The 14,418-nt window shown below is 37.7% G+C and overlaps 1 protein-coding gene across 2 annotated transcripts in view; it reads left to right on the top strand.

Annotated features, from left to right (window-relative positions):
* Positions 1 to 14,418, top strand: part of PIGR (polymeric immunoglobulin receptor) — a 36,618-nt gene that overhangs the window by 14,119 nt on the left and 8,081 nt on the right. Inside the window, exons 1-5 of one of the 2 annotated variants that reach the window (XM_015888648.3) lie at positions 3,842 to 3,924; positions 8,364 to 8,451; positions 11,066 to 11,404; positions 12,258 to 12,587; positions 12,701 to 13,024. In XM_015888648.3, the coding sequence (XP_015744134.2) occupies positions 8,394 to 8,451; positions 11,066 to 11,404; positions 12,258 to 12,587; positions 12,701 to 13,024 (1,051 nt within the window). In that variant the 5' untranslated portion in view covers positions 3,842 to 3,924; positions 8,364 to 8,393. Of the gene's footprint in view, positions 1 to 3,841; positions 3,925 to 8,363; positions 8,452 to 11,065; positions 11,405 to 12,257; positions 12,588 to 12,700; positions 13,025 to 14,418 lie in introns of those variants that run through there. The other variant, XM_007431452.4, reaches the window with a different exon arrangement.

Here is a 14,418-nt window from a genome sequence, read left to right as displayed (position 1 = left end):
AAACACTAATCACACTTATGGGCAACTCTCATGATGAAATACATAGGATGCACTGAATCTTTCATGAAAAGACTTATTTGATCAACTATATAAAAGACTCTACTAACAGAATCAAATGACACATGTTAAAATCTACACTTAAAATGCGTTATTCATTTTATTTATTCTGTTTACTTAACATAATGATTATATGCCTCAAGCAATTGAGATTCTAGGCAACACCCAGGAAAGCCCAATAATCATAGCTTACATAAAACAAACCAGAACAACTGGTTGGCCATGCAATCCAACTCAGTATGGGACAAAGATGTATTGAAAAAGAAATGTTCTAAATGCAAGTACAGTTGGAGTCAAATTTACATCTGGGGGCAGAATATGCCATAATATGGAGGCTACCATGGATGAGGCCTGCCTTCAGGATTATGCTTCTTTTAGCTTTCATGAGAGAGGGGTCCTAAGTTGATCTTCCCTAGATGCTTGGACCAGAGAGGAGAATTATGTTTGGTAAGCCTATCCCTAATATATATCCTGGCCCCTCACATAACCAGCACTTCTAGCTGAGCCCAGAGGTCTACTGGAAATCAGTGTGGTGACCTCAAGATGGGCACAGCTCTACAATAATGGATTTCCTAGCCAGCAGTTTGGTTACCACAGTCTGAACCAGGTGCAACTTCCAAATTGTTTTTAAAAGCAGCCTCATGTAGAGTGCCTTGAAATAATCCAGCATGAGGTAGGGCCATAACTGGCACACCAGCCAAAGCTTGGCAAAGCTACACACACACACCTTCAAGGCTACAGCCTCCATCTTCTATTCAAGCAAGAATAGTGAGTGCAGGAGGACTACCAAGTAAGGGATCAGCTCTTTAGGAGGAGCATGACCATATCAAGAGCAACCACCAGGGTTGAAGTTATCAAATAGCCAAGATATTTATGGATGAACAGAAACTCTGTCTTGCTTGGGTTTAGTCTGAGCTTGGTTCTCCCCATCCAATTTCCTATAACCTCCAGATATCAGGTTCAAAACTTCCTTAGGCATCTCCTGGGGCAGCAGTGTATATCTGAGTATCATCAACATATTGATGAGATCTCACCCCAAAGTGAGTTGCTCAGCAGTTTCATATAGAAGTTAGCTAGCATGGGATAGTCCAGAAGAATGCAATATTCAATAGTATTACGCACTGCCGAGATATTTAATTAGATGATAAGGGGTATGGTCCTCCCATCCTGAACCTAATGAAGAACTCTGACTGAAAGGGATCCATATAATACAGTCCTCTCCCGAATCTGTTCTGAGAGGTTCCTCCAAGCTTCTGGAGCATATTTTAATCCCTGTTAAGGCTTCTAATAGAAAAGAAAAAGTAAGTCATCAGAAACTGAACATTAAATTCCACCCCAGATAAGTGTTCTTGGGTTCACATTTGTTTATTTTAATGGATCCAGTAGCTAGGAAGTGGATTGAAAATTTACTTTGGGCTCACAATCTTAAAAGACATTTTTCATTGCCTAGCAGTTAATCAACAGCCTGAAACATTTAGTTATTGGGCAATATCTCAGCAAGAGGAAGAAAACTCAATAAAACATTATTTAGCCAAAGGAGGAAATAAAATATTTTTGTGGCAGGGAAAAACCCTTTATAACAAAGTCCATGCTTGAAGGCCAGAAAATAAATCCTTTAGGTTACTTAAAACCGCCTCTAAAAATATAAAGGATGAAAACATCACTCCTTGGACATCTGAGGCATTTTCCCTAATACCCAACTCAGTGCTCTTGTTAACAAATAAGGAAGTTGGGTCAAAGTTTCATTTCCCTAATAATCATGCCCACAGTTTTACTCTACTCTTCAGGCACAAGTATCCACTGTGGAGGGAAGTGACCCTGCATGCATTTGATCTCATTCTGCAAATGCCACAAATTATGTAATGCAATATCATTGTGACATTATTGCAGCTTCTACTAGGCCCCTGTGCCTTCAGCCCATTTACTTGGAATGATTTCCATGGATTTCAGATAGTTTTATAAACTAATAATAATTTTCTTATGTTTAGTACACATAAAAAAGGCAGAACAAAAGTAAAATCACAACAAAACAATTGTAAGTACAAAATAAATGCATGTGTTTTTTTAAAAAAAAATGTAAATGCAACTTTCCTAATGCAACAAGAGAGAGAGATACAGGCCCAGACATAGCATGTTTTACCCAGTCAGCCACTAATCTAGTCATATCCAGTCTGGTCATCAAAAAATGGCCTTTGGTATGTCTCTCCCTCCAGCCCCTTAAGTAGTATATGGAGTGTAGACCAGGTAATAGACAGGGGCAGCCCCCATTCTATGGAAAACTGCCCCCACCTCGCCAAGGTACAGATGGTCCCTATCCTATTGGCATTTTGTAAACCAGCCAAAGCAGCACGATTGCAGCAGGTGTTTGGCTTAGGGTAATTTAAATCATTAGACACCTATGAGGGTTTTGATTTTTACTGGAATTTTAATGTTTGCATTTTTTGTTCCTATTTTTTTAAAATTGTGTGTGATTTTATAGTAGAGTTCTTCAGATAAATAAGTATCACCTGATCAATTATTCTGGCAATGCATAATGAGCCAAGAGTTCCCATTTTGGGGTTTACAGAATTCTTTCCATTTCTTCCCATCCTGTCTGCAGTGAGCACTTGAGGCAAGCGAGTACTTGCAAGGCTTTATTATATCATCACATTTCTTGTCACATTTTCTTTCGTTCCTTCTGGTATGTTGGTGTTATTTTTACATTGTTTCATACATACATTCCATTTTTCCCCTCATATTATGAGCTTCCTGGGATTTTATGCAAATAGAAAGAAATGATGCTTTTTGCAAAAAGTGAGTACAAGATTATTTAGTTGGGTTCTAGGGAGGAAAAGTGTTTGAGGAAGAGACAGGATCATAGCTGGGACAAATAACTTAGGAGGAAAGAGATTCCAGGAAGTTTTATATCTGTTTCATGAAGTACAGCTCATTTACTTGTAAAGAAAATCCAAAACCAAACTTTAATAAGGCTCAGGACCCAGAATGATATGAAGTATACAAATATGAGCCCACTATCCCGCCATCTGCACCCCATCAAACAGATGTGGAGGACGTGATCCATAATATTGTTAGTCTTCTGTGATCTGCCCTTGACATTCCCCTGGATACGAAATCCAAAACAAAAGTATATAGGCCATCCAGGCTGAAGTTACCAGGGTAAGTCACTTAAGGGTTAATTTTCAGGACACATGTGGAATAAATACTGCAGATCACTGGCCATTTGTAGTGGAGTAAGTGGGTGCAATCAAAACTGAATTGGGTTTGTCCAGAGTAAACCATTTCTTTATTCTTCCCTATCAACCTCCCTTTACCTCATTTATTTAATTAAAAGCATGAAATTTAATTTTAAATCAGCTGTACCTGAGGAAAGTGGTACCAAAAAAGAAAGAAAAGGAAGGAAGGAAGGAAGGAAGGAAGGAAGGAAGGAAGGAAGGAAGGAAGGAAGGAAGGAAGAAAGAAAGAAAGAAAGAAAGAAAGAAAGAAAGAAAGAAAGAAAGAAAGAAAGAAAGAAAGAAAGAAACCCTTGGGGAGCACATGCATCTCGTGGGCCAGAGGTTGTCCACTCATCTCTTAGATAATGTCACATTGTTTCCCAAGAGTCCAAGGATATGTAACTTTCATGGGCTTTTGTGATGATTGAAAGCACAAACATTTCTCTTGTAATCTTCATTTTTCTGCTTGAAAGGGGACAAGGAACAAAGGTCAAATCTGATGTAAACTTAGAACAGTTTGATTTTTAAGGAGTGGTTTTGGCAACTCTTCAGGAGCTTAGGACTCTGTCTTTTTTTTTTTTTTTTTCTTCCTGATGAGTACCTGTGTAACAGGCCACAAGGACAATGCCAGAAAAAAAACAGGGGGAGCAAAGAGGTAGGTGGCAAATCATAGTAATGGGGTGAGGTTCTAGAGACCTTTGTTGGGGTAAATATATCTGTAGCATCTTATCAAAATTGGCTGTACCAGATAATGGGCAGAAGCATTACATTTCACTTTGGCATAATTCCCGAAAGAGAGAAGGTAGAGAAAGCACCCGTGGGATGTGGAATGGGATTGGTTCCCAAACTGGAGTCTAATGAAAGTTGTTTGGCATGGATTAGATTCCAAGATAGCCTTTAAGGATCCTACCATTTTGGAAATGAAAACTGGCTTTTATTCTGTCCATTATAAAATTAGGTGATATCTGCCTTATTCTTCAGCTTGCTTTGGCTCGGACACTTGTTCTAAGAAGGAATTATCTAAAGCTACTTTTTAGAAAAATCTGACTCTATATTAGTACAACTTTTAGGGTGATAATAAAGGTTAATGTAAAGAACTAGAGACTGAAGGGGGGGAAAGACTCTTCTGCAAGTTTCTGAGTATGGTTGATTTCTGCTAAGGAGAAGCATTAGCACTGAAGAAATGGACTGTGTTAGGAAACCCTCTGTAGGAAGACTGCAAATGAGTTATGATGAAACAAGATGTTCTCATAAACGTGCAAGGGGAACCGTAAGGAACAAGTACTACTAGAACAAAATAAATCTGCAAATAAGATAGGTCCCCAACATTCAGATCCAGCAAGCATGCTAGAAGTATCTTTTCCAAATGTAATATCTCAGTATCACCCAGTGGAATTTTTAAAAAGTCATTTGTTATTAAGAAAAGCTAATAGGAATTGCATGAATGATACTGATCCAATGATGCTAAATACTGGAAGGGAAACCATGAAGAACAGAGGGGCAAGAGTAAAATGAATATGAAAAAAATTAAAAATTGTAGAAAATGTAATCCTGCAATTAAAGAGTCACATGATATTAATATAGTTTTTATATTGAAGATGCATATCATTGGAATGATGTCCCTAGACCAATTTCAGTGTAGGCAAAGATCAGAGGTGTCCCTGAGGTATACTTTCAACTCTAAAAAACTACAAAGTTAGTTACTTTCTTTTTTTCAGAATATAAGTCTAAGCTACACATCCCACTGAAATCAGCAGAAAAACTCCTCTATATTGAAGTTAAAGTTGCACATCATAGCAATGACTGGTTCAGACCCTCTGAAGAAGAAAGTGGAGTTTTGATTCCAAATGGGAGAATTCTCCCCCACCTACTACATGGCTTGAGGATTCTGAAGCTGAGAAAATTGATAACATATTCCCTTAGCCAACCAAATGAGTCTTTATTCACATTTATTTTTTCTCGTCTTTCTTGCAATAGAATGCCTCCCTCCCTCTCTCCCTCTTTTTCTTTCTTTCTTTCTTTCTTTCTTTCTTTCTTTCTTTCTTTCTTTCTTTCTTTCTTTCTTTCTTTCTTTCGTCTTTCTTTCTTTCTTTCTTTCTTTCTTTCGTCTTTCTTTCTTTCTTTCTTTCTTTCTTTCGTCTGCCTGCCTGCCTTCCTTCCTTCCTTCCTTCCTTCCTTCCTTCCTTCCTTCCTTCCTTCCTTCCTTCCTTCCTTCCTTCCTTTCTTGAAGGAAAAATATATGTGTATACTGCATGTTAGCACAACTATGCCCTCTAGTGGCTATCAATGTCCTATTAAAAAATCAAACTGTTAAAAGTCATTTAATTTTTTTAACCAATTAACTGATTAGCCAACAAAGTATGAATATAGTATTATATGCTAAATTGTTTTGTGGGCTTTTAGTAATGCAAATGATTTCTTTTAACTATAAGACTTGCTTTGGAGAAATAATCTCAAATGCACTTCCCAATCAAGAAATGTGTATGGATACTGCCAAAATTGCTGAATGCTTTTCCCAAAGAGTAGATTAAGTTACAAATTGTAATAATAATGCATTATTTCTAGGCCACCCTTTTATAGAATGCTGGAAAGTGCCATATACCTGAGTGAGTCAAATTACGGCAAGCACATAAGATACGATTTTAGGGCTACACGCTTGGAGCCACGTCATCTGCGATGTGATCGTGAAAATGAGCTATTGCAACATGTACTGACATGCTACATGTAAAGTGAATCCTGATACTCACTGTTGCCGAATGCAATATGGGTGGAAGCAAACAAGAATGCAGTCAGTTCTTTATCATTTTTCATGTGTTCAGTACAAAATGTAATTTAAGGCTCTAGACTTCATGGCCTTACAGGAAATATAGGCACTGTAGGAGGAGAGCCAGGCTAGTGTAAGGTGGCAAAAAATCAGTAGTTTGGTAGCACCTTTTCTGACTAGCACATTTTATTAAAAGGTATAACCTTTCTTGAGGTGTAGCTCACTTCATCAGATGCCCAGAGTGGCTAGACTGATGTAGAATTCAAACTGAGGTGAGGTAGAGGAAAAAGGAGAAGAAGAGAGGTCATGATGACGAAGTGAGCTGCAGATAATATAGATCACCTTACTTGCAACAATGCAACTTTGCTGCATTTCTGATGTCTTATTCTGCTGGCTGGAGCCCTGGACATCACTGTCCTGCCATGTTGGAACCACTGCTAGATATATGGCTGACTCAAGAAACACCCAGGTGTGTTTTTCATGTGTGAGGTCATTCCGATCTATCCTGCTTATATCAGTTTTTTCAGTGGTGCAGTTTTCCAAAGATTCCAGCAGGAATCCATTTCCTAGGATTCTTTTAAATACAAATGGAAGGGATGTTACCTTTAATATTGGAATAGAAATATTTTGAGTAAAAATTCAAAACCTTTCCTGAGTTGAGGGCCTCATGATCTTTTAGTGGTATTTCAGAGTCTCCATTCCAAAGAGGATTGGACAGGACAAAACAAACGGTAAATTTGATTTGGTTTTGGTTTTTAAAATGAAATATAGTCAATGTGATGATTTTTTAGTGATATATTTAATTATTTTTCCTCGCGTCCCAAATTAAAAGTTACAGTTTGGTAACAACTTCTGGATTTATCTGAGGGTTGTGCTGGAGCCCCAGATTGTGTGTCTGTTTTAAACAAATAAATTAACAAGGAATTAATCTGGGTCCTGCCATAAATAAGGTCTGTGCTATGCTATTTAATGACTTTGCCTGTTTTGTGTAGTTGCTATACAGTCGTGGCTAAAGCTAAACTTCTGTATTAGTTCATGTAAGTATCAGTGAATTCAGACAAAACATCAGTAAATACAGTTAAACAGGCCATGATTTCTGCACTTTACTTCCCATTTCCAACATGGATCATAATCAGGGATGACCTGGGGCGTGTATTTGGTGGAGCTGTTTAAACAAAGTCAAGTTGTTGGCTGCATGATTGAAACTCCAACCATTTTTTACATGTATAGCACATAAGCACATATCACCATAGCTGCCCTCTTGACTTTTTTGACTCCCCTTGCAGATACCCCTGGCCAGGACAACAGAATACATTTGATTACATGTACTATTTAATTTACAGTTCATATCATTCATCCTCATGCATTTAATAATTTCCCCCTTCAGTATTACAATATGGGGAGGGTTATGTTTGTGGTGGGAAGATTAGTGCAACTTGGAACTCCAGATTCTGCACTTTAGCCATAGCATGTTGTGCAAACCAAATCATTGTGACCGTTGTAGTAGTTGTTATAATAAATCTCTTTCAGATAACATGTATCTGGTGAGGTGACTGCTCTTGGTATCACACTCTCTCTATCAGTTTTCTTTTTCCTATGAACTGTGCAGTTGACTAAAATGATTTCCATTTCATCCAGAGACATACACCTTAGATATTTATTTGCTTCTGATGACCAAGGGTGCCTTTTATTTGCATGGAGACAAAGTTTAAAAGTCATATGTATTCTTTGATCAATAGAAGTGCAAGGTGTACAGTTACTTTCTTTTTTTAAAGCCACATAATGCTTATACCAATATTATTAGCACATAATACACCTTATTTTGGAAGCAGGAGTGTGTGCTTTCATTGTACATAGCTACCAAGTTTGTCTATATGTTATGGAGACAGTCATTTATAGCAGAGCAGTATTTCAATACTCTGAGAGACATCTCATTATTTTCATCAGGGCTTCTCTTTCAGGTAATAGAGTGCAGGACTGAAGTCCTATAATACAAAATTAGGATTTGGGACATATTGATAATCTTGAAGTGCAACTACATGGATGCTGAAATTTGGGTAGGAGTGGAAGATAAAATAGCGTCTCCTTTTAAGCCTACCTAGTACTGCTTGTATCTTGAAGAAAGCTCCAGACTGTACAGTCTTCATGTCAGTGATGTAGATCGTCATGATACTTAATACTCATCTTTCTTCTGACTTATTTAGTTATACACACACACACACACACACACACACACATACATGTACTGTACATACACATACACACACCCCTAAGATACATTATACTTACAAACCAATTTGATTTTATTTTAAAATTTTAATCTTTTCCAGGAACCTTGGATCTCAGGACTATCTTTTGAAATGGCTCTCCTGTTCTTTGTCTTGGCCTTAACTTTTATCCAGGCTGAATCTGAAAGTGGTAAGTATTTAAACAAGCACCAGAAAAATTAAGTACTTTAAACAAGATGTGGATGTAGTTTGACTCTTTAGCACATACTGTTGGCTTTCAACCCACAGACCCATCTTTACCCTCTCTAAGGTTGTTGTTCAGTCGTTAAGTCATGTCCGACTCTTCATGACCCCATGAACCATATCGCGCCAGGCCTTCCTGTCCTTCACTGCCTCCCTGAGTTTGCTCAGTTTCATGCTCATTGCTTCAGTGATAAAGATATTGCTAATCTTTATTATGTCTTGTAAAAACCAAAGCAAAATCTGTTTCCCACGAGAAGCTATTTGTTCTTTATAAGTAATTCCAAAATCTTATTGTAAAAGTTTCAATATTCCAATTTTATCTGGACCTTAGTCCATTTATAACTTTCTAAGATCAAAATCTTATTTACATTTTTGCAGTTTATTTCAGATTCTTTAAATTCTTAAGCTTATGATTAAAATTTTCTTTCATTTACGATTAAAGGCAGAAACCTGGGGTTTTCAGACTTGTCAGTCTGAAGGTCTCTAATACCTTAGAAATAGTTAATGAACAATTTTTGAAAGTGATTAGAAAATGAGGTTTGCAAACTTAGTGTCCTTTAAAAGTCTCTGCTGAGCAAGATAACTAATCCTGTCATCTCTGGATACTCAAACCTGTGGAAAACCACTGTCCTGTGGTGTCCTCACAAGGAGCAGCTGTTTGGAGCACTCATGGGCAATCTCCCATCCTGTCCTTACCTGGAGAGGTTCCAAGGGACCGGTCTATTCTCAGGTTCCTTGGTCTTTGCCACAGTTGTCAGCTCCGCTTTCACAGAGCTGTCTTCAGTCACCATACCTCCACAGAGGTCCAGCATTGCTTCTTTCCTTATACTAGTGACACGTCAATCTGTGGTCAGTACTGGCCTTAAATGATCCCACAATGCTGAGAAGCTTCAGCTGTTTAGAAAATTGAGACAATCAATCCCTCAAATTAATCAGCTCAGCTCCTATTCCAGATGAGAAAAAAGCTTCAATATAAAGCATTCCCTTTATGCTGGATAGCATTTCTTGATAATAAAAGGTTAGAACATTTGGTCTTGGTTGCTTTACTCAGAAAACTGAAATCATAATGAGAAATTGCTTGAAATTCCAGTTGAGTGTCAGTGATGAAAATAAGATTTAGAGAGGGTTTTTTTTCTTTTATTAACTACTCCCCCCCCCCCATTTTTTAAAAAATGGATCACTGATATAGTACAGAGTTAGGAAACAAAAAAAATATACTGTAAATATTTTCCTTGAAGGCATCAACTGCAATCTCAAATCCACTAGCCTCACTTCTGTTTAGAACTGGGTTGATGCACTGTAATGCTATTCAGACTCCTACTGAACTAAATAAGCACATATGCATATTAGAATATAGAAGAAATGTTCATCCATTTTTTTTAATTAAAGTTCTATTAAAAGGAAATCAGTAGAAGTTAAATTCTTCATTAGGTGATAAGTCCCAGTGTTTTCAATACAGTTAGAGCTTAAGACATCATCTTAATTTTACAGAACTCAGCCTGAGCCAGCTGGTTGTCTAGAAAGCCTGGAATGTGATTCAGTCATGGCTGTTGCTTTGTCTACATGCAAAGCCCAATCCTTGTCAGATGGGCTCTGGCTTTTCTTCTTGCTAGCTGTGAACAAGCAGGAAAAGTTTGGGGGGGGAAAGAGTTGGCTTAGCTGTAGTGTGGGTGACAATTTAACAACTGGTTCTGACAAATTGGAATGAATTGGACAACACCCTTACTCCTAGTGGAAAAAGAATAACAGATATACAAAGGCTTCTGCTTTTTATAAGAAATAGTCATAGTGGCAGCAATAGTCAGGAGGGCTTTTGCAATTACCCCTTTTCGTTGGTCAGGAGGTCCTTCTCTGGTCACTCATGCCTTTGTTACCTCCTGTTTGGATCCCAGCCACATGTTCAACCTGGGCTGCCCTTGAAGGCCCCTAAAAGGCTGCAGCTTGTTAGTGGTTATGGGTATACTTCAGTTTGCCCATGGGATATCTCTGCTTCACAAACTGCACTGGTTACCAGTTGGCTTTCAGGTGCAACTCAAGGTGCTGGTAGTCACCATCTTGTGGGATCCTTGAGACATGCCAGCTCTGTGTCCACCCCTGCCCTAAGGAATAGCATCACTGAGATGTCTGTATGGCCCTAACCTTGCTAGCCATCAAAAGAACTATAAAGACCTGGGTTTTCCAGGGCAAGGGTGATTTGTTATCCCATCTTCTTGGTGACTGTTTATATGGTATTGTTCCTCCCTGATATGGTGTGGCATATGTTATGGTATTTCTATTTTTAATCTCTGTTCATTGTCTGCTGCCTACAATTGCTTTGGCAATTGAACCAGCTGATGAATGGATGGATGGATGGATGGATGGATGGATGGATGGATGGATGGATGAATAATTACATTTGTGCAGAATCTTTTTGGTTGGGATTCAGCCTTAACTAAAAACTGTCATTTGATGGCCATTATAATTATAATTGACCATTTCTGCAGTAAGTTATAGACAGTGACATGCAGTATTATATAAGTATACATATATTTATATATTCCCACATTATTTTCTTTTCTCAGTTTCAGATTCAAATGTCCTTTTTGGGCCAAAGCAGGTAACTGGATTGCTTGGTGGTTCTGTGAGTATAAAATGCTTCTATCCTCCCAGTACTGTGAACATTCATTCCAGGAAGTACTGGTGCAAGGAATCAACAAGACATTGTTACACCTTTATTTCTTCTAATGGTTTTGTTGCCAAAGATTACAATGACAGAGCCTCCATAACTGACTTTTCAGAGAATGGCATATTCACCATAGAAATATCAGACCTGAGGAGCAAAGACGTGGGTCTGTACAGATGTGGCATTGGTTTAAATGATTACGGACTGTCCTTTAAAGTCAAGCTGGAAGTTACTGAAGGTAAAAATGTATTTTCTAACCCTCTAGACTTTCTTAGGCTATGCATTAAGGTTGTTAGATGAGGCTCTTCTCTAGGAGAAATATATGAGGTTTGTACAAAAGAAAAGGCCTTTTCTGTGGTCTCATCTCAACTTAATTTTTCAAAGCATTTTCAATAATTGCATTTTCAACCAGTTCATTGTTATACTGTTCAGTTTTTTGCATCACTGTTTGATGTTTCATATTATTTTGAACTGTACTATAGATTGCAACATAGGTATGTACACCTTTTTTAAATAAATGCACATCTTATAATTTCTTAAATTTCTTAAAATAAATACAACTTGAGAATATAATCAATCTCTATTTTATGCTTCCCCTCCTTAATAAAAATGCATACATTTATAATTTAATTCTAGGAAGACACTATCTGAAAGAGTTGCATGGACAAAAATGTGGATGGGGAAGGGTTACATCTCAATATGAACTTTAGCAGGGAGGGGGTAGAAATGCCTTCAGATTTCCAGTTGTTTGCTGCATTTTGTCATGGCAAAAAATTAGAGATTGAAAACCCCAAATTTCATATGTTTTGTTTTTGTTACTCTGAACATTTGAAATGCCTTTCAGTGATTTGTTTCCATACCACAATTGGGCATTGGGAAAAAACAAAATGTGAATATAGTCTGAGATTGCAGATGAACAATAATTTGTTTATTCCCAAAAGAGTGTATTTTATTTATTACTGTGGTATAAGATAGCATTTGATATTATAGCAATGGACTCTGAAATCAGCACAGGGTGCCAAGACAACTTGGGACAGCATAAGGAAAGACAGAATAAGTTCATCTAATGACTTCTCATTACCTTAATGCAGATCCAGTACTACCTGAAGAAGCTCAACTTTATTATGCTGAGCAGCAAAAAACAGTGACTATGACCTGTGACTTTGGTATTCAGTATGCAAGTGAAAGGAAGTACCTGTGCAAGATGACAAAGACCAACTGTTACAATGTGATTGATACATACGGAAATGTTGAACCATCCTACTTAGGAAGAGTTCTGTTGACCAATCTTGATACTCCTGGATCTTTCAGTGTCATTATGAGCCAGTTAAAGAAGGAAGATGCAGGTTTATATCTTTGTGGAGCTGGGAATTATGGAACAGATGGAGAATCCAAGGAACTGGATCTACACGTCTATGAAGGTAGGTGAAAGAGCTCTTGGGATTCCAAAACTGTCTCTACAAGTACATATCTAACTGAGAATACAGTTTTAAGAATATTTTTATAATTTTATGCACTATATTTCTATCTGTAGATAGATTGGCACCTAAACAACAGACAGTGCTAAAGGGAGTCCAGGGTGGTTCTGTGACTGTTGAATGTCATTATGATCCAAAAGAGAATGATACATTGAAATACTGGTGCAAGTGGAGACAACATGGCTGCACTGAAATAATAAACAGCAATGGATACGTGCTGGATTCCTATGAGGGAAGAGTTGTGATGCATGATGATTCAGAAAATGGCACATTCACTATCATTCTGAACCAACTACAGAAGAATGACATAGGCTATTACTGGTGTATGACGGATGGAAAAGAGGAAAGGAAGTCCTCAGCGGAGGTCAAGATTGTAGAAGGTACTGCCTGGTATGACATGTCTGTATCTTAGGAGTGTCCTTTGTCTAGTTGATGAGTCCTGCAAAAAAGAACCTAAGCCGGCTCAACCATTGCCTTGGGTTTAAATATGATATATTTACAGAGGAATGCTGTTCCACATGATTAATATTTAGAGTATTAGGCCACCGGCTTGTCATGTGACTCAGGGAAGCTAATTAAAAAAAACAGCAAATTAAAACTTATTGCACAAAGACAATTCACACATTCAGACAATTAAAATGGGCTTACATTAGCCTAGGGGAAGATTCATGTCTTTAAGGCCCTTTGAAAGGCAGACAGGGTTGGGGCCATCTGAATCTTTGGGGAGTGCTGTTCCAAATCCAGGTGGAAAACCAGGCTAGACATATGGCATGTTGTATTTATTACACATTTTATTGCAAATATATGGGAATGGTAAGCAGGATGATGAATGAGAAGGGAAAATAACTCTTGCCCACCTTGCTGCTATCCAAACAAGAACTTCTACTAGTTGCTTTTTGCTTTCAAGCAAAGGGAGCTTTTCTCAAACAGCAGCATAGGGTTTGGAATGGAAATTTCTACTCAAAGTATAGGAAAATGTCACTCCCCACTGTTCATGATCTTTATTCATTTCAAACTCAGCATTCCAGGGCTTTTATAATAAATTAAAAAGGCATATTAAAATACATATAATGTTTATATCTAGCTTTACCAGTACCTTTAAATTCCCATTTGTTTTGGTAGGAGAGCTAGATAGAAACACAAACTTAATTTTGCTGTTTCTGGGACTGAAAGATAGCAGTCCCTATATCAACATCACCATAAATCGACCTGGTACCTTTCAGGTGGATTGGGAGTACAATCCCAGAATTCCCAGACTATAAGGACTTTTGGAATTATAGATGTCTGTAAATATATCTCTAAGGTACTAGTTTGGGGAAAGGTGGACGAGGCCTTACCCAGTGGGCTTCAGTGTCAGCCCAATAATTTCTAGCTGTAACTTTCCACATGTCTTCATCAGGGTGCATCCATGACCTAAACCTTTTGCTGATTCGACTCAAGGAAACAATGAAATCTGTTCCTTATGTTGTACTTTATCATTAGTTATCTTCCATTTCCAGTTTTATTACAAATTATTTATCTTACTAAAGACATTGCAATTAATCTGGATAGAATTCTTTTCTGTTTTCTTCTGAATATAATCTATTGCTCCTTTGTAAACAAAAAACAAAACCCTGTAACCCCATTTACCCTGATACTGTTCTAATATCTTCTGTTTTATGAACAACCTAAGCTAGTAAGAAGTTTACATTTCCAAGGCCCAGATCTCCTACAGTTCTCATTACTGTGGCCATCTATGTCCTTACATTTCCCCCTTACTCTGATTTTCTGTGGA

This window comes from Python bivittatus, unplaced genomic scaffold (genome assembly GCF_059951505.1).
Source record: "Python bivittatus isolate LINGU-HERP-01145 unplaced genomic scaffold, Pbiv_v1 ctg000700_np1212, whole genome shotgun sequence".
In the NCBI taxonomy this organism is placed as follows: Eukaryota; Metazoa; Chordata; class Lepidosauria; order Squamata; family Pythonidae; genus Python; species Python bivittatus.
This window is presented reverse-complemented; position numbering and strand designations above follow the sequence as displayed.